The sequence below is a fragment of the Pipistrellus hanaki genome (assembly GCF_964339955.1).
Source record: "Pipistrellus hanaki genome assembly, chromosome: 9".
Taxonomy (NCBI): Eukaryota; Metazoa; Chordata; class Mammalia; order Chiroptera; family Vespertilionidae; genus Pipistrellus; species Pipistrellus hanaki.
Window position 1 is genome coordinate 7785292 of NC_140511.1, and position 23033 is coordinate 7808324.

General features: G+C 55.3%; 4 protein-coding genes and 1 long non-coding RNA gene across 13 annotated transcripts; 3 read left to right on the forward strand and 2 right to left on the reverse strand.

Moving 5' to 3' along the window:
* Positions 1-547: 547 nt before the first annotated feature.
* SLC37A4 (solute carrier family 37 member 4) lies at positions 548-6055 on the forward strand. 8 transcript variants are annotated; one of them, XM_084895604.1, is made up of 11 exons: positions 548-1041; positions 1473-1791; positions 2428-2660; positions 2886-3129; positions 3576-3734; positions 3891-3976; positions 4628-4741; positions 4912-4977; positions 5206-5344; positions 5456-5629; positions 5803-6055. In XM_084895604.1, exons 2-10 carry the CDS (start codon positions 1644-1646, stop codon positions 5620-5622), a joined length of 1356 nt encoding a protein of 451 aa, XP_084751730.1. In that variant the 5' UTR covers positions 548-1041; positions 1473-1643; the 3' UTR covers positions 5623-5629; positions 5803-6055. The 8 variants fall into 8 exon arrangements, with proteins under 8 accessions (XP_084751730.1, XP_084751729.1, XP_084751727.1 ...); XM_084895603.1 differs by having other exon boundaries at positions 549-1041; positions 5799-6055; XM_084895601.1 differs by having other exon boundaries at positions 549-1041; positions 5456-6055.
* A 561-nt stretch (positions 6056-6616) lies between these two features.
* Positions 6617-10282, reverse strand: TRAPPC4 (trafficking protein particle complex subunit 4). Its single transcript, XM_084895637.1, has 5 exons — positions 9980-10282; positions 9603-9777; positions 7954-8057; positions 7203-7329; positions 6617-6945 (listed from the first exon to the last, which is right to left on the reverse strand). Exons 1-5 carry the CDS (start codon positions 10152-10154, stop codon positions 6867-6869), a joined length of 660 nt encoding a protein of 219 aa, XP_084751763.1. The 5' UTR covers positions 10155-10282; the 3' UTR covers positions 6617-6866.
* A 236-nt stretch (positions 10283-10518) lies between these two features.
* RPS25 (ribosomal protein S25) lies at positions 10519-12363 on the forward strand. The gene is made up of 5 exons (XM_084895648.1): positions 10519-10628; positions 10826-10921; positions 11407-11590; positions 12123-12224; positions 12319-12363. Exons 1-4 carry the CDS (start codon positions 10626-10628, stop codon positions 12215-12217), a joined length of 378 nt encoding a protein of 125 aa, XP_084751774.1. The 5' UTR covers positions 10519-10625; the 3' UTR covers positions 12218-12224; positions 12319-12363.
* CENATAC (centrosomal AT-AC splicing factor) lies at positions 12332-21699 on the reverse strand. 2 transcript variants are annotated; one of them, XM_084895626.1, is made up of 11 exons: positions 21510-21699; positions 21162-21325; positions 20741-20839; positions 16125-16191; positions 16000-16062; positions 15640-15704; positions 14878-14983; positions 13816-13846; positions 12773-12859; positions 12568-12700; positions 12332-12494 (listed from the first exon to the last, which is right to left on the reverse strand). In XM_084895626.1, the coding sequence occupies exons 1-11, from the start codon at positions 21627-21629 to the stop codon at positions 12431-12433; spliced, it is 999 nt and encodes a 332-aa protein (XP_084751752.1). In that variant the 5' UTR covers positions 21630-21699; the 3' UTR covers positions 12332-12430. The 2 variants fall into 2 exon arrangements, with proteins under 2 accessions (XP_084751752.1, XP_084751753.1); XM_084895627.1 differs by lacking the exon at positions 12773-12859.
* On the forward strand, positions 12847-13771 carry LOC311628405. Its single transcript, XR_014796018.1, has 2 exons — positions 12847-13054; positions 13092-13771. It is a non-coding gene; the product is annotated as an uncharacterized lncRNA (long non-coding RNA).
* Positions 21700-23033: the final 1334 nt, after the last annotated feature.

Below are 23033 nucleotides of genomic sequence, written 5' to 3' on the forward strand. Positions count from 1 at the left end.
TTCTAGACACTGGCTGAGTACAGGGTGCATACATTCTTTCGGATTGGTGTTTCAGGTTTCTTGGGCTATATTCCCAGAAGTGGATAGCTAGGTCAAATGGAGTTCTATTTTCAATTCTTTGAGGAAACTCCATACTGTTTTCCATAATGGCTGCAGCAGCATCCACCTGGCGACCCCGCGGTGGATGCTCAAACCTGTGGGCCGGACTAGGTACCTTATTTTTTGTTTTGTTACAATGGGAAATGCGATTGTACTAGTGTTCTTGGTTTCTCTTTCTGAGAGCTCATTGCTGGTGTGTACAAATGTAAGCTTGCTGGCCTGGCTCCATGGTGGCCGTGGGCCTGAGAGCCAGGGATTCTCTGCTCCTGGCGTTTCCATCCCCTCCCTCCCTCCCTCCTCTCCGGAACCGGTACAAATGCGTTCTCAGAAGAGAAAGCAGAGCTGCCAGCCCACAGAGAGGCCCTGGCTCAGGGACGGGGTGACGGCGGGGTTAGGTCTGAACCGGGGCCTGGACCGGGCTCTCCGCCCCCCCCCCCCGCCCTCCGGGCTGGGCGCAGACGCCGCCGCCCCGGGCTCCCGGGCGCTGGTAGGTGGCTGCGGAGCGGCGACCTCAGGCCCAGCTCCGGGCCGGAGCGCCAGCGAAGGCCCCCCTCCGCCGCCGCCGGAGCCGCCCCGCGCTGGTTCCGGGGCCCGCGGCGCCGCTCCGTTACGTGCATCAGGCGGAGTCTCCGCGCCCCGGCGATCCTCCCGCCGGGCCGGTGCGGGCAGCGGAGGCCATGGCTGTGCCGGGCGAGCTCCCTCCCCCACGGCCGCCCGCCGGGCGCCCACGGGCCCCGCAGGGTCCGGCTCCGCCCGCTCCTTCCGCCCGGTGGCGCCCGCCTCGGAGGCGGGGCGGGCGGCAGGCACCGCGGCCCAGCCGCCGGGTCACGGGCCCAGGGCACCGGAGGCGCCGAGTGACCCTTCGACTCCAGCCCTGGGAGGCCTCGGGGTGACCCTGTGAGCCCCGCCGGGCGGCCTCCTCCTGGAGCGGCATCGGGCCAGGTCCGCCCGGGCGCCGAGCTGGGGGGACGCGGCTGGGCCAGTTCCGTGGCCTCGCACGTGGCGCTGCCGGCACCTGCCGATGGGCGTGCGGCTCACCCCGCCCGTGCGGCCCCGCACCCAGGGGCCCGCGGCAGCTCTGCTGGGGGCGGGGCCGGGCGGTGCGGGCAGGCGGTGCGGTGCGGTGCGGGGCGGGCGGGGCTGTGCGGGGCGGGCCGTGCGGGGCAGGCGGGGCAGGGCGGGGCGGGCCGGGCGGTGCGGGGCAGGCGGCAGGCCCTCCCCCGCCCCCGGGCTGGCAGGCAGTCGTCAGGGAGCCGTTAATCACCGCGACGGAGGACGGGGCGGGAGCACGGGGAGCGGCAGGGGGCCGGCTGGGGACACAGGCGCCCTGGCCCCCGCAGCTTGGCTGTCACTCTGTTTTCTTGTCTCCCCAGGACACCGGGTTCCCTCCGCGCTGCGCTGCCGGCTTAATGATTGCCCAGAGGCGGCTATAAAGGGCCTGGTGCGGGGAGGGGGAGGCCAGCTCAGCAGATCGGCCGGAGCTGCCGGAGGGAGCGCGGCAGAGAGGCCGGTCAGCGCCTGTCCGCCTCAGGCCGGGCTCCGCCATGGCCGCCCGGGGCTACGGCTACTACCGCGCCGTCATCTTCGCGGCCATGTACGGGGGCTACAGCCTCTACTACTTCAACCGCAAGACCTTCTCCTTCGTCATGCCCTCGCTGGTGGAGGAGGTCCCTCTGGACAAGGACGACCTGGGTGAGCCCTCGGGGCGGCGGCCGATGAGTGTGCGGCTCAGTGGTGTGCGCACCTGCACAGCGGAGGGGCGGGGACGGCTCGGTGGCCGCGCGCAGGCGGGGGCCGAGTCCGCGGTGTGGGTGAAGGATGTGATCCATGCCGCCTGAGATCTGTGCTGTCCACGTGTGCCCAGAGGCACTGCTGGCGTGTGCGCCCAGGGGTTGAGTCCGGCTGCCTGTGGTGCGGGTGCGCCGAGAGCCCGGAGCGGGTCGGCACCGCGGCCTGGCGTGCCCAGCAGGCCACCTTTCCGGAGGACTACGTCCCCGATCATTTTAAGTCCTTCGCCCCATGCTCAAAGGCGGGGAGCAGAGCGGCCACAGACCTGGGCACCAGGGTGAGGGAACCAAGCGGATGTGAACCCCGGGAGGGGCTCCTGTCCTGCCCCTCTGGCTTCCAGACAGCTGTCGCTGGCACTCCCCAGGAGGCCGAAAGGCCGCGGGGCAGGCGGGGCGGCGCACGGGGCAGGGCCCGCACGGTCCTCCTGGCGCTCCTGGCAGGAAGCTGCCTCACCCTGCCAGCACCTCTGCCCCCGACCCCTCTCCCCAACCTCTCCTGTGCCTCTGCCTGCCCCTGACCCAGGGCTGTCCCCCCCTGCAGGGCTCATCACCAGCAGCCAGTCGGCAGCCTACGCCATCAGCAAGTTTGTGAGCGGAGTGCTGTCTGACCAGATGAGCGCTCGCTGGCTCTTCTCGTCGGGGCTGCTCCTGGTCGGCCTGGTCAACGTGGCCTTTTCCTGGAGCTCCACCGTGTCCGCCTTCGCCGCCCTCTGGTTCCTCAACGGCCTGGCGCAGGGCCTGGGCTGGCCCCCGTGCGGGAAGGTCCTCAGGAAGGTGAGGTCTCCTCCGCCTCCGCCGGGGGGTTTGTCAGGAGTGCGGTCCGGCTCCCGCCGCTTGTCGGTGTTAGGAGCCTGACACGGGGGATCAGGCGGAAATGAGGGGAATGGCCCCCCTCATTCCGTCATGTGAGCTTCCAGGTCTGCCCCTGGAGCCCCTCCTCCGCGTGGGCGGGAGGGAGGCTGGGCACCTGCCCACTCTGTCCCTCTGTGCCCCCCGCAGTGGTTTGAGCCGTCTCAGTTTGGCACTTGGTGGGCCATCCTGTCCACCAGCATGAACCTGGCTGGAGGGCTGGGCCCCATCCTGGCAACGGTCCTGGCCCAGAGCTACAGCTGGCGCAGCACGCTGGCCCTGTCCGGGGCGCTGTGTGTGGCCGTCTCCTTCCTGTGTCTCCTGCTCATCCGCAACGAGCCCGCCGACGTCGGACTCCGCAACCTGGACCCCACCCCCTCCAAGGGCAAGAAGGGTGAGCAGCGGCGAGGCGGGCCCTCGGTCATGCGTGGCCATGCTATCGAGGACTGGCTCCAGTGACGTGTGCGCACCTGCACAGCGGGTGCCCGGCCTGTGCTGGCCAGGGGGAGGGGCAGGATGGTGATGGAGAGGGTGGGCGTAGACAAAACTCCAATCCAAACACATTTAAGTGCCAGACAAATGGCAGCGCCCATAGTGCTAGGATTCATCTTCTCGCCTGACCCCTCCCCACAGACCGGGCTTCTCTGGCCCGGCAGCAGCCTAAGCGGCCGCGGCCGCGCTCTCCTCCCTCCGCCCCGTCCTCATGTCGCCCCCTGGCTGAGGCGGGCAGCGGGCGTCAGGGACCTCGCTGCCCCGCTCTGGTGGGCTCTGCTCCTGGCCGGCGGGCGCCCTGGGGGAGGGCAGCAGAGCAGAGCCTGAGGCCTGCCCCCCCCCCCCCAGGCTCCGTGAAGGAGGAGAGCACCTTACAGGAGCTGCTGCTGTCCCCCTACCTGTGGGTGCTCTCCACGGGCTACCTGGTGGTGTTTGGAGTGAAGACCTGCTGTACGGACTGGGGCCAGTTCTTCCTCATCCAGGAGAAAGGACAGTCAGCCCTTGTGGGTAAGAGGCCATTGGGACAGAAACCAGTGCAGGTGCTTCCCTTCTTTCCTCCTCTTCTCTCCCGAGGCTGGTGCTATGCAGGCAGCTGTGACCAGCCCTTGGGGACCCTCAGGGACAACCAATGTGCAACACCTTTTTCTCTCCCACCCCCTGCAGGGAGCTCCTACATGAGTGCCCTGGAGGTCGGGGGCCTTGTCGGCAGCATTGCCGCCGGCTACCTGTCCGACCAGGCCATGGCGAAGGTGAGTGGGCAGAAGGGACAGGAGGGTCCCTAAATCTTCCAGCCAGAGCCCTAGCCAGTTTGACCCAGCGGATAGAGCAGTGGCCTGTGGACTCAAGGGCCCTGGGTTTGATTCTGGTCAAAGGCACATGCCCAGGTTGCAGGCCCCATCCTCAGTGGGGCGTGCAGGAGGCAGCCCATCAATGATTCTCTCTCATCATTGATGTTTCTCTCTCCCCCTTCCTCTCTGAAATCACTCTCCCTGTGTGTGTGTGTATATATATAAAAATACACACACACACACACACACACCTTCCCAGCCAGAATGGGACAGGCACCAGAGGGGGGAGCCCTGGGGCACAGGCAGGTTGGCATGTGCTGGTTTAGGCCAATGTGGAAATCAGGCCTTCGGGGAAAGGGTTTTTAAAAATATATAACTTATGTCAAAGTGAGCCAGAATTTCTCAGCTAGCAGTGGGCTCCTCACACGCCCAGCAATGTCTGGAAGGAGGTGCAGCGGCCAGCAGTCCCGAACTGGCTGTGGGGAGGAAGGGACACTGGAGTTTGGCCCCAGAGCATCGGAGGTCCCGGTGGAGGGACTGGAACGGCCGTCAGCAGAGGCCTGTGTCAGAGTCCAGGGTCTTGGGCCTGACACTGCTGGACCGTCTGCACAGGCCCGGCCGTCCACCCACGGGAACCCTCGCCATGGCCTGCTGCTGCTGATGATGGCAGGCATGACGGCGTCCATGTACCTCTTCCGGGTCACCGTGACCAGGGACGCCCCCAAGGTAAGGGCTGGGCAAGGCAGGCACGGAATGAGGAGGAAGCAAGGGCCACGGACTCGCTCTCCTCTGGCCGTTTCCCTTTCTGGTTGTGCTTGTGCCTCGGCTCCTCTCCTCTGCACCTCGGTGCCCGCCCTGACTCTGCTCTGGTTTTCTCCTCTTCCTCTGCTCCTCAGGACGCTGCTTTCTGGACTCTGGCTCTTCACCCTCTCTCTGAGCTCACGGGCTTTACGGAGCAGGAGGTGCCTTATCTTTGCCTGTTCCTCACCTTTGTCCCCTCTGCCGTGCCCGCCAGTCCCACTCAGAGGCAGGGCTCCTGTATCTCCCCCCGCATGGCCTCAGGCGGCAGCCACTCCCCGGCTCCGCACTGGCAGTTGGGAGTGGGTGAGGGGTCCCGTGTTCCTGGGGTGCCTCCTCTCTGGTGGGGCGGTGGGCTGCCCAGCCGCTCAGTCCGCCTGCACTCCCCGCAGCTCTGGATCCTGGTGTTGGGAGCTCTGTTTGGTTTCTCCTCTTACGGTCCCATTGCCTTGTTTGGAGTCATTGCCAATGAGAGTGCCCCTCCCAACTTGTGTGGCACCTCCCATGCCATCGTGGGACTCATGGCCAATGGTAAGCAATCCCCTTTCGTCTCTGCCTCACCCCCACATGGGCAGTTAGAGGCTGGGGCGCCCCCCTGACTAGTTTCACAAGTGACTCTGCTCTTGCTCCTCCTCCCTGCAGTGGGTGGCTTTCTGGCCGGGCTGCCCTTCAGCACCATCGCCAAGCACTACAGCTGGAGCACAGCCTTCTGGGTGGCGGAAGTGATCTGCGCAGCCAGCACAGCTGCCTTCTTCGTCCTGCGGAACATCCGCACCAAGATGGGCCGCGTGCCCGCGAAGGCGGAGTGAGAGGCAGGTCCGAGCCCGCCCCGGCCCCGCCCCCGCCGGGAGGGGAGGGCTGCTCTGGCCTTCCTTCTGCTCCTCTTCCCCGCCAGGAGCAGTGGCTAACGAGGTTCCTGCGCTCTATTGAAAAGATACCCTCTGTTCTAGGATTCCACTAGCTTCTATTTTCTGCCTTCAAACAGGAAGCCCTTACAGCCAGGAGTCCCCTCCACTCTTCTCTCCTGGGCCCTGCCCGGCCCCACGTGGCCCTGCCTTCTGCCCTGAGGCCTCTCAGCAGAGGTAACTGCTACTGCCAGCTCCTCAGGGGCCAGGGGCGACCATCACTCTCACCGTTATCCTGGGTACCCCTCCCGTCCGGTATGGGTGGGAGGGGAGGAAGACTTTATAGGTTTAGCCAATGACCCCGGTCCAAAAGATTAAAGCTAGATTTGATACTAAACACGGATAGCGAGTTAATCCTTCTTTCAAGAGGAATATATAAGCCAGGCAGCTTTCCCCAAAAACACCCTCCTGGGGCCTGCTCTTCCCACCCTGAGAGTGAGAGCCAGCTCCCTGGAAGGGAGAGCGGACACGGCCTCCTGCGAATGTACGTCTCCTCCGCCTTCAGTTTAACACTATCTGCCTCAGCCATCACCTCAGAGGTGCGGTTACCGGGCTTGGCGCAGAAGCCTGGGTCTGCCAGGAACGGCCTCTGAGACTGCAGCACAGAGCCTCGCCCCAGGTTTGAGTGTGAGGATTAAATGAGATAAAGCAACAATTCAGTAAAGCCTGGCTGTAAACACCTGTAAAGTTCTATCACCATCACCACCACCATCACCAGCCCAAAAGACAGAGCAATTATGAAACTAGATCCAAGGGCCCTGATTCAAAGTCCCACGTTCACTCATTTAATGAGCACATTTGTGTGTTTCTTACTAGATTATCTCCCCAGAATTCCTTATCATTTTTGCCTCCCCTCCTGGGCCTTTCCACCAAAACCATCAATTAGGATCGCAAACACTGAGATCAAAGGAATGTTTATTACAGCATTTATGGGCCCACTCCTCCATAAATAAAGTGCAGAGTCAGGAGTGGGACCGGGACAGGTCTGAGGGAAGAGCAGGGCAGTAGGCTCAGGGCTCAGTACCGTAAGCTCAGCCCCTCCCCCTTCAGGTGTACTAACAAGGCGCCCGGGACTCCACTGGCGGCCTCAGTGGGCCCTGCCACAGAGCTGCGTTTGGGAAGGCAGCAGTGGGTGCTGCAGGTTCAGCCTATGACCCGGGTCCAAAAGTTCCAGCCTTCTCTGCCACCTCCAGGGCTAACTTCAGGTTCTGGTCGAACAGCTCACACCTGCACCAGGCCCAGGAGGCACACGTAAGGACAGAGGGAGCGGCTGAGGCTCTCCCCGCTCTGGGTACAGAGGCAGAGCCAGTGAAGTGCCTGCTTGAAGGATACACTTTCCAAGGAAAAGTCATGAATTTCTTAAATAAGTAAAAGGCTGCTCGCTCTTGCTTTGTTTTTTAAAAGCTCTATCAGACCTCAAGGTGGCTTTGGAGGAGAGCACACAGGTTGGGGCAGAACTTGATCTGGGGAGTGGGACCACCTACCTGATAGGCATTTCCAGGGAGTAGAATGGATTCTTGAGGGCGAAGTCTGAGTAGATCTCATAAATCTTTCGGAGCAGAGAGTCTATTCCGGCTTGCCTAGGGTCTGCCAGCACCACAAACTTGATTCCTAGGGAGGGGCCAGCAATGGTTACCAAAGGGAGAGAGGCAACTAACACGTCACCCTGTGTTTGTACAGCACTCCAGTTTGGCAAAACACTTCATCAGCCCGTTTCGTTTTATCCTTATTGCTCCAGAGCAGAAAGGCAAGCTTTAAATCCATCGTGAGACCAAGAGCTGAAGTGATTTTATCACATCCCTCTGCTGAGATGAGGCTTTGAGTTTTCTCTATCACTTTCCTCTGGAGTTGGGGGTCCCTCAGCAGAAAGTGCAGGCAGCGGACAAACTCAGGCAACTTTCAATTATCTGCGTTAAAAGGGAGTGAAGCAATGGAACTCAAGATCCAAAGGTCACCACTTGGCATTCAAATTTCATTTTGAAACAACACTTTCCAAAATGTGCGCACCAGGAGCTGACAGTAAGTTTTGTGTGTGCACAAGATAACTGGGCTGAGCATTCTGGTGGTGTGGACAAAACCAGCGGCAGATTACACATTAACTAGCTTTGGATTCACAAAACAGACAGCGTGTCCATGCTTGACTGCCCGGGAAGCCCCAGCCGCTGCTTCCCCCAGCTTTGGCCAGTCCCTCCCACAGCCAGCCCACTGCGTCCCCGGGCCTCTCTGGAGACGTACCTGTCAGGGTCTGGAAGCAGTGCAGCTTGAATGTGTCTGTCTCCAGCATCTCGATGCCCGAGCTGCCCTGCTCAGGAGACAGCTGAGAGCCGATCGCGAACAGCCTATTTGCAAAGGAGGCAGAGCTGGGGACGCGCGGCTGCGTGAGGGCGAGTGCTTCCCGGACCTGCCGCTGAGGTGGCCTCTGCGGCCGAGCTCACACCACAGTGTGAGGCAGGCACACTGGGCAGAGGGAACAAAATTCCCTTCCAGTTCACTCGAATTCGGCAAGGATTTTACAGCATGTCCTCAAATAACATCGTTTAACATGATGAGATGCCATAGGAACTTTTCACATCAATTGACCTGTGGCAAAACTGGTTTCATGATACAATTGACACTTAAACATGGGTTTGAGCCGAAACCGGTTTGGCTCAGTGGTAGAACTGAAAGGTCCCGGGTTCGATTCCGGTCAAGGGCATGTACCTTGGTTGCGGGCATATCCCCAGTAGGGGGTGTGCAAGAGGCAGCAGATCAATGACTCTCTCATCGATGTTTCTAACTCTCTCTATCCCTCTCTCTTCTTCTCTGTAAAAAAATCAATAAAATATATTTTTTTAAAAATTGAATAAAACATGGGTTTGAACTGTGTGGGTCCACTTATACACAGTTTCCCCAAAAACCATAGAGTCGGCCTTCCTATCCAGGGGTTTCAAATCGAAGGATTCAACCACCTCTGGATCAAAAATAGTATTTTCAATCCATAGTAGGGGATTCCTGGAGGTAGAGGGCCGACTGCAGCTGTATGCTGTTTTACTTACTGGTTTTTAGGGAGGGAACAAAGAAACATTGACTGTTTCACTTGTTTAGGTATTCGCAGGCTGATTCTTGTATGTGCCCTGATGGGGCTCCAACCTTCAATCCTGGCATCTGGACCATGCTCCAGCCACTGGGCTTCAGACACCAGTGAAGACAGTTGTTTGGGAGTTGTTATTTGTGTTGGGCTCACACCCCTAAAACCCTCTGGTTCAAGGCCAACTGTACCTTCTTTTGCTTAATGTTGCAGAACCCACTGAGGAGGATAAGTGAGGTCTTATTGTATACCCATACTTTGCTATACAACATTTGACATTAAGAACTTTGGAAAAATTAACCCTGAAGCCCACCATTGGACTCAATGCTTGTGCGCGGACCTATGAACCAGGAGGTCAGGGTTAATGGCCTTCGGCCAGCGCGACAGCATCCGCGAGGGATCCTGGTCAAAGCACAGGCCAGAGTTGTGGCCTCCATCCCCAGTAGAGGGAGTGCAGGAGACAGCTGATTAATGATTCTCCCTTATCATTGATGTTTCTCTCTCTGGAATCAATTAAACTTAACAATGGGAATGTTACTTAGCCCAAGCCTAGCATACCCATCACAGCTCATGCTGTGGGTGAGAACAGAAAATGATCCTGAAGATTTCTTACTATAAAAAGAGCTGACATAAGCCATAGCCACCAATGCCAGTATTGCCTAAAACCTGGCCGAACAGTTTTCCTAACGACTTAAAAGCAGAGTGAGGTAAGCACTGCCGCTCAGGAGACCGCCTGCCTCCGGAGCACTAACCCGCCAGCCTTAGAGCGGTGGAGCTCCGCGGGAGGGGCTCCTGCAGGCCAGGTTGGAGGACTTACGAGTGGAACATGGAGGCCAGCATGAGCTTCTCATTGGAGGTGAGGCGGGGCCGGCCGAATCGCACGGACACGGGATAGTTGGCAGGGTTTCCGAGATACTCCAGCACCTCTTTGCCATCGGCCGTGTACTTGCCGTTCACGTCCTTGCCGTTGATGGCCAGCACTGCGTGGCCCACTGGAGAGGCGAGGCGAGGGGAGTGTCAACGAAGCCCCATCCAGTGGATTCCGCCAAGGGAACAGGGATGCGGTCCGGGTCCCAGCCCCAGCCGCAGCCCCCCGCCGAGGATGCCCTCCCTCCCGAGCCCAGCCCCCCGCTGCGGGGCGCCCTCCCTCCGAGCCCAGCCCATCGCCGCGGACTCCCTCCGAGCCCAGCCCACCCCGGATGCCGTCGCGCTGGCCGAAGGCCACTAGCACTCGCTCGTCGTGTAGCTTGAGCAGCAGGTCGAGCGGGTAGCTGAAGGTTTTCTCAGCCTCGGCTCGTGGCGCGTAGCTGTCGAGCTGGTAGATCAGGCCGCCGGCTTTGTTCACCACGTACACGCTGAAAATAGCCATGGCTGCGCCGGCGGCGAGCGGGCGGCGGGCGGCCTGGCTGAGCCGCGGCCGCCGCCCCGCCGCCCTCACCTCCCCTCCCGCCGCCGGCCGCGCTGGCGCAGGTGAGGCTACGCGCGGGGGGCGCGACGCCGGAAACCGGGGGCCTGGACCCGCAGCGGGTTTCCGGTCCCGCTCCCGGCTCTCAGTGCCCGCGCAGAGCAGCGCGCGGCCGCTCCCGAACCGGCAGCGCAGCTCGACGAGGCCGGCGGGGGCCCGGCGCCGGAATCGGAGCCCAGCTGCTCAGCCCGCTTCCGCTTCCGGCTCCAGCGAGGGGCGGGGCCTCGGGCGCCCTCCGCGGGCCCCGCCTCTTGCCCTTTGCCCCGGAAGCGCTTGCCGGCGGGGACGGCTTCTGCCTCCGGTGGGGAGCGGCGCTTCCTCTCGGGCCGACATCTTGGCGAGGCAGCAGCGTCTCTGTGCTCTCCGACCCCCGCCATGGTGAGTGCGGCGCTGCGGCCCGGACGCCGGCGGCGCCGTGTCCACGCGGCGCAGGCTCCGCGGGAGGGGCCCGGGACCGCGGCCGCAGCCGGGGCGGGTGGCCCGCCGCCACGTGCTCCGCTGGGGCCGGATCGGGCGCGGCGGTGGGGTCTGGGCCGCGCTAGGGGCCGGCGGTTATCCCCACTTTTCTTCCACAGCCGCCCAAGGACGACAAGAAGAAGAAAGATGCTGGAAAGTCGGCCAAGAAAGACAAAGACCCTGTGAACAAGTCTGGGGGCAAGGCCAAAAAGAAGGTAGGAGTGAGCCCCTCTGAGAGGGAGGAAAACGGGGGCGCCCGTCCCAGACGGCCGTAGTAGTAAGTGATGTGTAGCTTTTAGCGTTGTGGGATGCAGAGGCAGACCATCAGAGCTCATGCGTCTATCGCCATTCTCGCTTTTTCTCATTTCAAGAACGGTGTGGTGCATGCTACTCGGAACTTCAAATGTGTTTGAAGACATTTGTTCTGGTGCCTCTCATGTAACATTATTCCAACCAGTCCGGTGGAACTCCACCCATGTGGAGTTCAAAGCCTGATTTATGTGATGCCATTAAAGGTTACCAGGGTCTCTTACTTTATATCCTAATTATTTGAATTTTAATTTGTAGTTTTAGGCCCAGGTACCTCGGTCCTGCCACCCTCCCAGCCCTGCCAATACAGGAGCTTCTGATAGAGCTGTCTGGGAGCGCAAGGGGGCTTCTGTCAGGGGCACTGACCCTTCCTTTTTGTTTTTGTGAGCAGAAGTGGTCCAAAGGCAAAGTTCGGGACAAGCTCAATAACCTGGTCTTGTTTGACAAAGCCACGTACGAGAAGCTCTGTAAGGAAGTTCCCAACTACAAGCTCATCACCCCAGCGGTGGTCTCCGAGCGGCTGAAGATCCGCGGCTCCTTGGCCAGGGCCGCCCTTCAGGAGCTCCTCAGCAAAGGTGAGGGGGGTTATTGCACTGGAGTGGTTTTGCACATATTTTTAAAATTTATTTTTATTGATTTCAGAGAGGATAGAAACATAAGTGATGAGAATTGCTGATGGGCTGCCTCCTCTACACCCCCCACTGGGGATCGAGCCCACAACCCAGGCATGTGCCCTGACCAGGAATTGAACAGTGACCTCCTGGTTCATAGGTTGATGCTCAACTATAGCCACGATGGCCAATTTAGCCATCTTAAATATTTTAACTGAAATTCGTTAAAAAAAAAAAAAAAAAAGCATAGGCTTGGCTAACCAGCAGTGGTTAGTAATATGATTCTAACATGTCATCTTTGTGCTCTAAGTGCTGTGAGGGTGGCCATCTTGAGCAGGTGGTGAGTCCCCTCATTTCCAAAGGATAAGTAAAATTAGGCTATCACGCAGAATGTAGCGTGTCTGTTATTGAATTCATGCTCAAATTCAGCATTTGTTTTGGAAATGCTGCTATGTGAAACACAGCGCTATGTGAAAGCCTTGTTCTTTCTCTTTAGGACTTATTAAACTGGTCTCAAAGCACAGAGCCCAGGTGATTTACACCAGAAACACCAAAGGCGGGGATGCCCCCGCTGCCGGAGAAGATGCGTGAACAGTAGGTGAGCAAGAATCCAGGGGCTTGTGTGGGAATATGGCTCCCCTTTATAAGCCGTAGACTGATGCTCTTTACTTTTTTTTTTTTTTTTTTAACAGATCTCACCAGCTGTACATTTTGAAAAATAAACCTTTATTAAATCAGTAAGTGGGTGTGTCTTTCCTAAGCGAGGCGGTCACAAAGAGTAGCGGCAGGGGTGGGCTTCTAGCCTTAGGAAACCTTTTTCTTTGACTGCTGTTTGTTCCTTGCTGCGGCTTCAGTTTTGAATTGATGCCTGAAAGGAAATGAGGAGTTAACGGGACCAAAGGATGGCTGGGGGGAGAGGGGTCCTGGCCCTGGGCCCATACCTGGATTGCCAGCGGCGCCCGTTGTTCCAGACCCGGCCGAAAGAGGGCAGCCAGCCCGCACTGGTGCTGGAGCTGTGGTCAAAGTTGGCTCCAACTCTGTCTGGGGGGAGTTTCTTCAATTTCTGTTTTTCCTCTGTAACAAGTAATGACTTTATGTGAGTAGGCAGCTTTGAAGAGCCCCACTGCCCTTCTTTAGTTCACTCACTTTCTTTAAGAAACTCTTCATAGGAAGGGCCTATCAGCTGGTTCCCAGAGCCCTGCTCCTCTGGCGCCATCCAGGGCGGCGTGGCGCCTGGAAGAGACCGCTAGTTACTCGGAGAGTCCCGTGTGCGGATGCCAGCAGTTCCTCCCTGGGGAGGGCTGCTCCAGTTGTCACCTGAGGCGGCTGTTTTCAGATTGGGGCTACTATGACCATTTGTGTACAGCCTGTCTTTACTCTTGGAATGGCTGGATCACAACACATGTTTAAGGCATCGCTTGACTGTTAGTGACTGCCGTTTCCCACTGCGCCAGCAATGAACAAGTCTTCCAGCACAGGCCAGCCTCACTGAGCCGTTCTGAGGAACCGCTCGTTACTGAGCTTGGGGTTCTTGATATACTCAGGATCTAAGCCCTTCATCAATTGGTTTTCTTCCCTTTTTTTCCTTCATTCCCATCCTGACCCCCCTACCCTTTGGAAATCATTGGCTTATTCTCTATATGGGCCTGTTTCTCTTGGTTTTTTTTTAGATTTCACATATAAATGAGACTGTATGGTATTTGTCTTTTTCTGACTTATATTCAGCATAATACTTTCTAGGTCCAAATGGCAAGCTTTCATTTTTTTATTGATCACATCTTCCTCCATTTATCTGTTGGGCAGCTAATTGCAGTTAGTGCTTTATCTTAATCTTATTTCTCCTGGGGCACCATTCCTGGTGCAACACCAGGCCGAAGCATGGAGTGGATGGAGCAAGTTCCTATTCCATCTCCCTGCTCCAAAAGCCCATCTGATACATTGTCCTCAGTTAAAGGATGTATCTATATTAAACTGGTCCCGAATAGATACTATGCCCTGGCAGGGTAGCTCAGTTATGTTGTGGATTCCCTCCTGGTTGGGGGACATAAGAATCAACAAATGAATGCAAAACTAAGTGGAACAACAAGAAAAAAAGTTACTACACTTGATCTTAGCCAGAAGGCCAAGGAGCCATTCAACTCCTTTTTTTTTTTTTTTTAAGTACTTCTTACAGTTGGAGAAACACTTACCTGAGTGGATGTTACCAACTCCTGGCGTGTCCTGCAGTGGGAAGTGGGGAAGAAAAAACTAGATATAGAAAGCCGGGGGATAATAGGCACTCACAGCTAGAGAAAGGGCAAACTAGGAGGCGGGTGGAGCCAATACCACATGCTAGTTCTGTGCCCTAAACTCTTTAGAGCACAGGAAACCACTGAAAGTCCTGTCCTCACGACTCAGTCTTCATAGAAAGAAGGGCCTGCTACATGCCAGGTAGACAAAACCCTTACAACATACATGTTGGGGAAGAGAATTAAAAAAGCACAATTACATTCACAGGCTTGTACATGGTACTACATCCATTTAAAAGAGAACTTCAGATAAGCCTTCCAGGAAATGTGGCATTTGAGCTAAAACCTGAGGGGAGGTTAGTAACGAGGTCATGAGGAAAAGAGCATATTTAAGGCAATGCAAGTGCATGCGCACAAAGCAAAGAGCACAGTACAGCTGGAGTAAAGCCTAAGGCCCAGCCGGTGTGGCTCAGAGGTTGAGCATTGACCTACGAACCAGGTCACTGGTTTGATTCCTGCCCAGGGCACAAGCCTGGGTTGTGGACTCCATCCCCAGTATGGGGTGTGCAGGAGACAACTGATCCATGATTCTCATAATTGATATTTCTATCTCTGTTCCTCTCCCTTCATCTCTGATATTAAAAAAAAACAAAAAAAGAAAAGACTAAAGACAGCAGGGGGAGGGGCAGGAACTGTTAAGAGATCAATGTACTGAGGCAGTGGACATACTTGCTCGGATGCGGAAGATGGAGGGGAGATAATCTGCATTAAGCCTATTGGGAATACAGGAGGGGCTAACTGCAGAGGCCACGGGACACCTAGGGATGTAATCAGCTGGACTTCTCCGGGGAGACAGGGTGGGTGTTGGCACTCCCAAGTGGCAGTGGGGGCAACAGGTACGGATGGAGGGTGAGTAACACACCTGAAAACTACAGAACGAAGACAAGATGGGTGGAAACCTGGGAGAGGGTGTCTGGGAGCAGAGGGGCATTTGTGCTTTCCTAGCTGGCTTGTCCATTGTACCTGATGACCAATGAATGTCAGGGGTTGTCCTGTCTCCATCCAGTCAAGCTCGGGGGCAGGTGGCAGGTCCAAGTATGAGGGCCACTGTGAGGTGGAGGCTACTTGACTGAAAAAGACAGACAGGAGCTAGGCTGGCAGACAAGGTCCTTGATCCACAAGGACGGCAAAGATGCGATTTGTTCCCATATCCCAGCCAGAAGTTACAGAATGCTGCCTGGCTGGTTTGGCTCAGTGGATAGAGCACTGGCCTGCAGAATGCTGCCTGGCTGGTTTGGCTCAGTGGATAGAGCACTGGCCTGCAGAATGAAGGGCCCCAGGTTCAATTCCAATCAAGGGCACATGGCCAGGTTGTAGGCTCAATCCCCAGAAGGGGGTGTGCAGGAGGCAGCCAATCACTGATTCTCTTTCATCATTGATGTTTCTACCTCTCTCTCCCTCTCTCAGAAATCAATAAAAATATATTAGAGCCAAAACCAGTTTGGCTCAGTGGTAGAGCGTCGGCCTGTGGACTGAAAGGTCCCAGGTTCTATTCCAGTCAAGGGCATGTACCTTGGTTGCGGGCACATCCCCAGTAGGGGCTGTGCAAGAGGCAGCTGATTCTCTCTCATCGATGTTTCTAACTCTCTATTTCCTCTCTCTTCCTCTCTGTAAAAAAATCAATAAAATATATATTTTTAAAAATATATATGTATATATTAGGGAAAAAAGTTACAGAATGCTCTAACAAGTCAAACTCAACTCGAGATTCCCCTCCAATCTTACCTGGTTGTCCCTTTCCAGCTTCCAGGTGCCGAAGAGCCCTCTTCTGGGTCTGGCACTGCCTGAGACTGAGTTTGATTCAGGAAAAATAAATGTGTCTAGGATGCTTAAGAGTCTACCTAGGGTGCTCCCAGCCTCCAGGATATGGAGGGTACTGCCCATCTTGCAGCAGCCCCGCCTCCCAGCCCTGCCCACATCGTCTCCACTGATAAGGCTTCCCCCTAGTGGAGAGGCAAGGGAATCAGGCAGAGCAGGTGAAGCAGAAGTCCATGAGTTTCAGAGCCGATAGGGGAAATGCTGGGCCTGGGGAAGCAGGGATCAGTGGGTTTGGATACTGCTCTGGCTTCTCCGAGGGAAACCAACCTCTAAGATGGACCGAACCACCTCCTGCCGGCTGTGCTCCACCGCCCGGATGTGAGCTGCCATCTGTGGGAGAGAGGCTGCTTAGATGGGCACAAGAGCCAGGGGGCTGGGTCCCTGTGACTTACCTCTTTGATCACCTCGTCCTCTTTTTCCTCATAGGAATCCAAACCTTTCACCATGGATTTCTTGAATCTTAAAAAGAAAAAGGGCAAGTCAGCCCAGAACCTCAGGCCCTGCCAATTGTGAAAAGATCTTCAGTAGATAACTTTTTCTTTAAATGTTTAGAAGTTTCAAACTCACAAAAGAAAATAGTACAATGAACACCTGTGTATTCTCATCCAGACGCACTGTTAACACTTTTTCATACTGACTCTACTTCTCTTTTCTACACACAGTTCCTTTTTGCCAAAGCAAAAATGGATTTTAGACATCATGAGACAACACTACAGCATGCATTTCCTGAGAGCATCTATGGAACCATGAAACCATGACCACATTTATGAAAGTCAATTACTCTTTGATATTCAAGTTATCCTATACTAGAGGCCTAGTGCACAAAATTCATGGGGGGAGGGATGTCCCTCAGCCCAGCCTGCATCCTCTCCAATCTGGGACCCCTTGAGAGATGTCTGACTGCCCGTTTAGGCCCAATCCCTCAGGTCAGTCAGGACATCCCTCTCAAAATCCAGAACTTCTGACTCCCAACTGCTCACCTGTCTGCCTGATTGCCCCTAACCACTTCTGCCTGCCAGCCTGATTGGTGCCTAACTGCTCCCCTGCTGGCCCGATTGCTCCTAACTGCCCTCCCCTGCCGGCCTGGTCACCCCTAATTGCCCTCACCTGCCAGCCTGGCCACCCCTAACCCTCCTCCCCTGCAGCCCTGGTCACCCCCAACTGCCCTCCCCTGCAGGTCTGGTTCCCCCCACCCCCAACTACCCTCCTCTGCTGACCTGATCACCCCTAACTATTCTCCCCTGCTGGCCTGCCCACACCCCCCCCCCCAACTGCCCTTCCCTGCAGGCCTGGTTGCTCCCAACTGCCCTCCCCTGCTGGCCATTTTGTGGTGGCCATCTTGTGTTGGAGTGATGGTCAATTTGCATATTACTCTTATTAGACAGGATGTGGCTATTGAGACCCTCTTCAAACCAGTTCTTGTCCTCTGTACCACTCCATGGGTTCACCGTGTACTTTCCCTGCTCCAGCCTGAAATCAACTGTTCTCCAATGAGATCTGCTTTCTTGCAGTAGAAAGTCATATTTAGAAACAAAGCTGGGTGTTAGTAAAGTTATTGCTCCAGAGGTGCACATATAGCTCTTTCAGAGGGCAGAGCTTTGATTTCCTTAAATAAAAATTCATACTGATACCTCCCAACCAAATCCCTCCATGCCTGCTGGTCTCTTCCTTTTGCCATACTGAAATCTCTGGTTCCTCACACATCAACAGGCAGTTTACTGTTAGGGCACCAACTCCTGCACAGCTGAAATCCAGGTATGACTACAGCTGGGCCTCGGCATACACACTCGCAATTGGGAAGTTGGCTCTTGAACAACATGGGTTTGATCCACTGAAAAACGTGTATAAGTGAACCCATGCAGTCCAAACCCATGTTGTTCGAGGGTAAACTGTCCTACAACACACACAAAAGTATCAGAATACCAATATCACTATTAACAGTGAAACTACTAAGCAAAGCTTAAGATTTCAGTTCTTTAGTCCTTAGAAAATACCACTTTAAGATGTACAGTCTTTTTTTAAAATATATTTTATTGATTTTTTACAGAGAGGAAGGAGAGAGATAGAGAGCTAGAAACGTCGATGAGAGAGAAACATCGAACAGCTGCCTCTTGCACACCCCCCACCCAGGATGTGCCCACAACCAATGTACATGCCCTTGACCGGAATCAAACCCGGGACCTTTCAACCCGCAGACCGACGCTCTACCGCTGAGCCAAACAGGTTTCGGCAAGATGTACAGTCTTAAATGTTGTGTACAACATACAGTCAGAATGTTGTGAACAAAAGTTACTTGAGCCTAGCTAGTTTGGCTCAGTGGATAGAGCTCTGGCTTGTGGACTGAAGGGTCCCAGGTTTGATTCTATGCAAGGGCACATGGCCAGGTTGCCGGCTCAATCAGTAGCGGGTGTGCAGGGAGCAGTCAATCAATGATTCTCTCTCATCATTGATGTTTCTCTCTCTCTCTCCCTTTCCCTTTCTCTCTGAAATAAAAAAATATAAATATTTTTTAAAAGTTACTTGAATTCTTATTCTTTTGTGATTCTTATCAACTTGACTTATAATTAGGGAAATTTGTCTTTGCAATCAATTTTAGGATCTGTTTTCTAACTGAAAAAAAAAGTTTTTAAATCCTCACCCAAGGATATTTTTTCCATTGATTTCTAGAGAGTGGAAGGGAGGGAGAAGGGAGAGAAAAACATCAATGTGAGAGACACATCAACTGACTTCCTCCCAACATATCCCCACTGGAGCTTGCAAACATGCAACGAGGTACATGCCCTTGGCCAAAAATCAAACCCGTGACTGCTGTGCGGGCCAACGCTCTAACCCCTGGGAAAACAGGTCAGGGCTCTAATGAAATTTTAATTTGTGGGGAACAGCTCTCCCACAGTGCCCTGGCAGCCCTGCACGTAGCTTTGATTTCCTTAATCAAAGCCTTGAACAGCAGTTTGTCGGTCTTGGCTAAATGCCTGTGTGATCCCAGGACACAAGAGGACAAGAGGCCCGGAAGGGACTGAGACCATCTCCTACCCTCTCTCCCCTGCGAGGCTGCCAGGAGACAGTTTCTCATCAACCCCCAGCTTCTGATGAGGTTCTGATGAGGTCGGGCTTTCTGTCCTTCTCACAGAGCAGAGCTGCGACCTGAGAACCTTGCAGCTGCAGCTGCAGCTGACACCTGGCTCCCAGCCACTCCCCCCACTCATGCTGAGGTCCCCCAGCCCTTGGTGTCTCAGTGCAGTCCGTCTGGCATGCTGGACAAGGACCTGGGAGGCTGGCATACTCTCTTTGCTGTCTAGGTAAGGAACAAACTGTCTAACCCTAAAAGAGGCTCATTTTATCATTACTGGTCAGTCAGGCTTGGCCTTGTCTGGTCTTACGTGTGGTCTTAAAATGTGTAAAATTAGCCTTGGCTGGTTTGGCTCAGTGGATAGAGTGTCGGCCTGCAGATTGAAGGGTCCCAGGTTTGACTCGGTTAAGGGCACATACTGGGTTGTGGGTTCAATCCCCAGTAGGGGGTGTGCAGGAGGCAGCCGATCGATGATTCTCTTTCATCATTGATGTTTCTCTCTCTCTCTCCCTCTACCTTCTTCTCTGAAATAAATAAAAATGTATTTTTTAAACATGTGTAAAATTAGCCCTGGCTGGCGTGGTATGGTGGTTGGAGCAGCAGCCCAGGCACTGGAGTTGCTGGTTGGATACCCAGTTAAGGGCATGTGCCTGGGTTGGGGGAGGCAACAGTTGATGTGCCATCCATGTTTCTCTCTCCCTTGCTCCCACTCTCTTTGAAAAGCAATGCAAAAATTATCCTCAAGTGAGGATTAACAACAACAAAATGTATACGGTTAAAAGTCAAAACTATCCTCCTATATAATAAAAGCCCAACAACTGAATGGCAGAATGACCAGAACAACCAGTTGCTATGACATACACTGACCACCAGGGGGCAGAGACTTAACGCAAGAGTTGCCCCCTGGTGGTCATTGTGCTCCCATAGCTGATCATCCCCACAGGCCACACCCCCCACCAGTGCATGAATCTTGTGCACCAGGCCTCTAGTATTTTCATCAATTCCAAGAGTCTGTCCTCATAATTCTCAATCATAAACTTTTCTGATTAATTATCCTTCAGTCACCCTCCCCCAAAACCCCTATGTGGCTGGATCAGGTAATGAGACGTGAGTGCTTTTTGGCCTCAGATTCCCATTTCCTAGTCCGAGCCACAGGTGTGAAGACAGGTAGTGGGATTTAAGCATTTTTTTTTTTTAAGTGTTGGGTCTTTATTTTTTATTGATTGATTGATTTCAGAGAAGAAGGGGGAGGAGAGAGAGATAGAAACATCAATGATGAGAGAGAATCATTGATTGGCTGCCTCCTGCACATTCCCTACTGGGGATTGAGCTGGAAACCCTGGCATGTGCTCTTGACTGGAATTGAACCCAGGACCCTTCAGGCTGACACTCTATCCACTGAGCCAAACCAGCAAGGGCGGATTGAAGCATTTCTCGTCATTCCCTCATTCCTCTCCACACCGAGAAGAACAGAATGACAGACACTACGCCCCGTGAGCTTCTCTGGCACGTCCACTTCCACCACCTGAATGTGGTCCCCAGACGCCTGGTGCCGAGGGGCTGCGTGTCCCTCCCGGAGCCAGCCAGGCTCACACTGCCTCTGGGCTGACCAGCTTGCTGCACTCCGTTTCTAAGGGCCCTCCAGAGGCCAGAGAGTCTAAAACTATTGCGAGTGGGTGCTGGGTATAGTCACTGTGCCACCCTTCATTGATTAGTCAACCTTTACTACCTACTGCTCTCTATTTGCTAACTCCCACTTGTCAATTCCATCCCCAACTAGATCATAAACCTCTCAGACTCTTGTCCAATACAGTCCTATGAAGACAATAGACACTTATAGATTCTTTACTAAACTTTCCAACTAAGAGGAAACTAATACTTGACACAGACCCAGAGAATTCACATTCTGCCCCTTCGTCCCTCCTCAGCGGGACTTACTGTGCATAATCCTGAGGGGAGATGAGGAACTTCTCTTTCATCTGAAACTCAGCCTTGTTCTCCCACCAGAACCGGTTTGTTGCTTTCCTATGCTCTGGGCTGAGAATGGAGAATATGGATAATCTCAATGATAGATTATAGACTATTGCTCAGGTATTAGCCAGGTACTAGATAAGTAATGCCAGCTGACATCTGGGTTTCTGCCTCTGGGCAAGGCTGGCAGAGAAACAGTCACTAGTCTCTTCCAGATGTCCAGTCTCCGTCCTCAACTAAAATGCGAGAACCTGAGGAGGTGACCTCGAGCTGGCTGCCCTGCTGGCTTTCCCAGTGGCAGCCCAAAGCCTCTTATCCCTTAGGCACACCCTCTGCAGGCGGCCACCCGCGCCCCTGGTCAGGCCCTCCCTCCCCGCGGGAGGCTCACCTGGCCAGGTGCTCCAGCAGCCCCCCGTGCAGCACCGTCAGCGTCCCGTGGCTGAGGTGCAAGCGCACCTCGCAGCCGCAGCACGGGCACCAGCAGCGCCGCTCGTGCTCTGGCACGTACCGCGCCACCTGCGCCGAGCGCACGGCCTTGCGGGCGGCCTCCACCTGCGGGAGAGGCGGGATGGCCGGAGGAGGCCGAGAGGGAGGCAGAGTGAGGCAGAGTGAGGCACCGAGCGCCCAGCCCCGCCATCCCATCGGGTCCTCACTGGTCTGCCCGCCCCGTCCCCCCAGCCCATCCCATCGAGTCCTCACTGGTCTGCCCGCCGCCCCCGTCCCCCGCCGCCCGCACCTGCGGCAGGAGCCGGTCCAAAGCCGCCTGCAGCTGCCGCCGGTGCTTGCGGCTGTAGACGTGCCCGCGGCCGCAGAAGAAGGTCTGGCGGCACAGAGGGCAGCGCTGCGCGGGAGCCATCGCCCCGGCGGGAGAGCGCGGCGCCGCGGGCCCCGCGCAACCCGTGACCCCTCACCCCTGGGGGCGGGGCGGGCGGGCGGGCCCGTCTGCGGCTGCGCGGACCTCCCCGGCTCCCCTCCGCGCATGCGCGGTGGGCGTCCGTAGCCGTGGCGCGGCCCAGCCCGGAAGGGGTTGGGGAAGGAGCCGCGCCGCCCCCGAGCTTAACTAGCAATGCATAGGGGCTCCCCGGGGCCAGAGCTTTGCCTGACTACCTCAGTAACCCTCACAATAACCCTGTATGGCGCGCTCTGGTTTTTAGAATGCTTTTATTTATTTACTAGAGGCCCGGTGCACAGAATTCATGCACGGTGTGTGTGTGTGTGTGTGTGTGTGTGTGTGTGTGTGTGTGTTTCCTTCAGCCCAGCCTGCATCCTCTCCTAAGCCAGGACTCCTCCGAGGGCAGTCGGACATCCCTCTCACAGTCCGGGAAGCTGCGTGCACCAGTGACCATGCTTTTCATGCAGGTGAAAGTGTGGCAGCTACATGTTTGCCCTGGTTATAAAAAGTAGTACATTGCCCTCTTTGATCCTCTGAGGCAGTAGTGCCATCTTCCCTGAAATATAGTGGCAACCATACTTTGGTAAAAACTGCTGCTTGAATTTTAACCCTGCTAAGTCTGGCTCTTGCATCTGATTAAAACACTGGGTACTTATCTCAGCTTCCAGGTGGAGACCTGGAGGCTAAGGCAATTTTCCCTAGCCTGGGACCAGGACCACAGGAGATTGATTCCCACTGACTCAGTAGCTTCAGGGATAGAAACTGTAGATAATCTTTAGAGTCTAACCGCTGATCTCTGCTTCTGTGTTATCGCTATCGCAAGATAGGGCCACATTCCAATGTCCAGCAGGATGTGACTGGGAACCGACCCTGTGGGCTGTCCCCAGTCTTTAGAATTTAGTCTTTAGGATTTAGAATTTAGAACAAAGGAAAATTCCTGTGGTTTGAACCTTTAAAAGGGACTGCCTACCCCTGAAACAGTGCAGTCATTTGGAGTCCACCCACTTGTGGTGCTCTTGTGGCTGTCCTGGCCAGTTCAATAAATCCTTGCTTGCTTTTTTTAAATTAATTAACCAGCCTCAAGTGGTCTTATTTTGAACCCAGGGTTCGACCCCACAACATTCCCCATGTTATGGGTGGAAAATCTGAAGCAGAAAGAAGTTAAGTAATTGGCTTTGTCACACAGTTATAAGTGTCAGAATCAGGGCTAACCACAAAATGTGCAAGCCAGAGTCCATGCATGTCACCGCTGCATCATCCTGTGTTAGAGCAGCCTTGCCAGGTTTTAATTTTTAATTCTTTTTTTAAATATATATATTTTATTGATTTTCCACAGAGAGGAAAGAGGAGGGATAGAGAGCTAGAAAC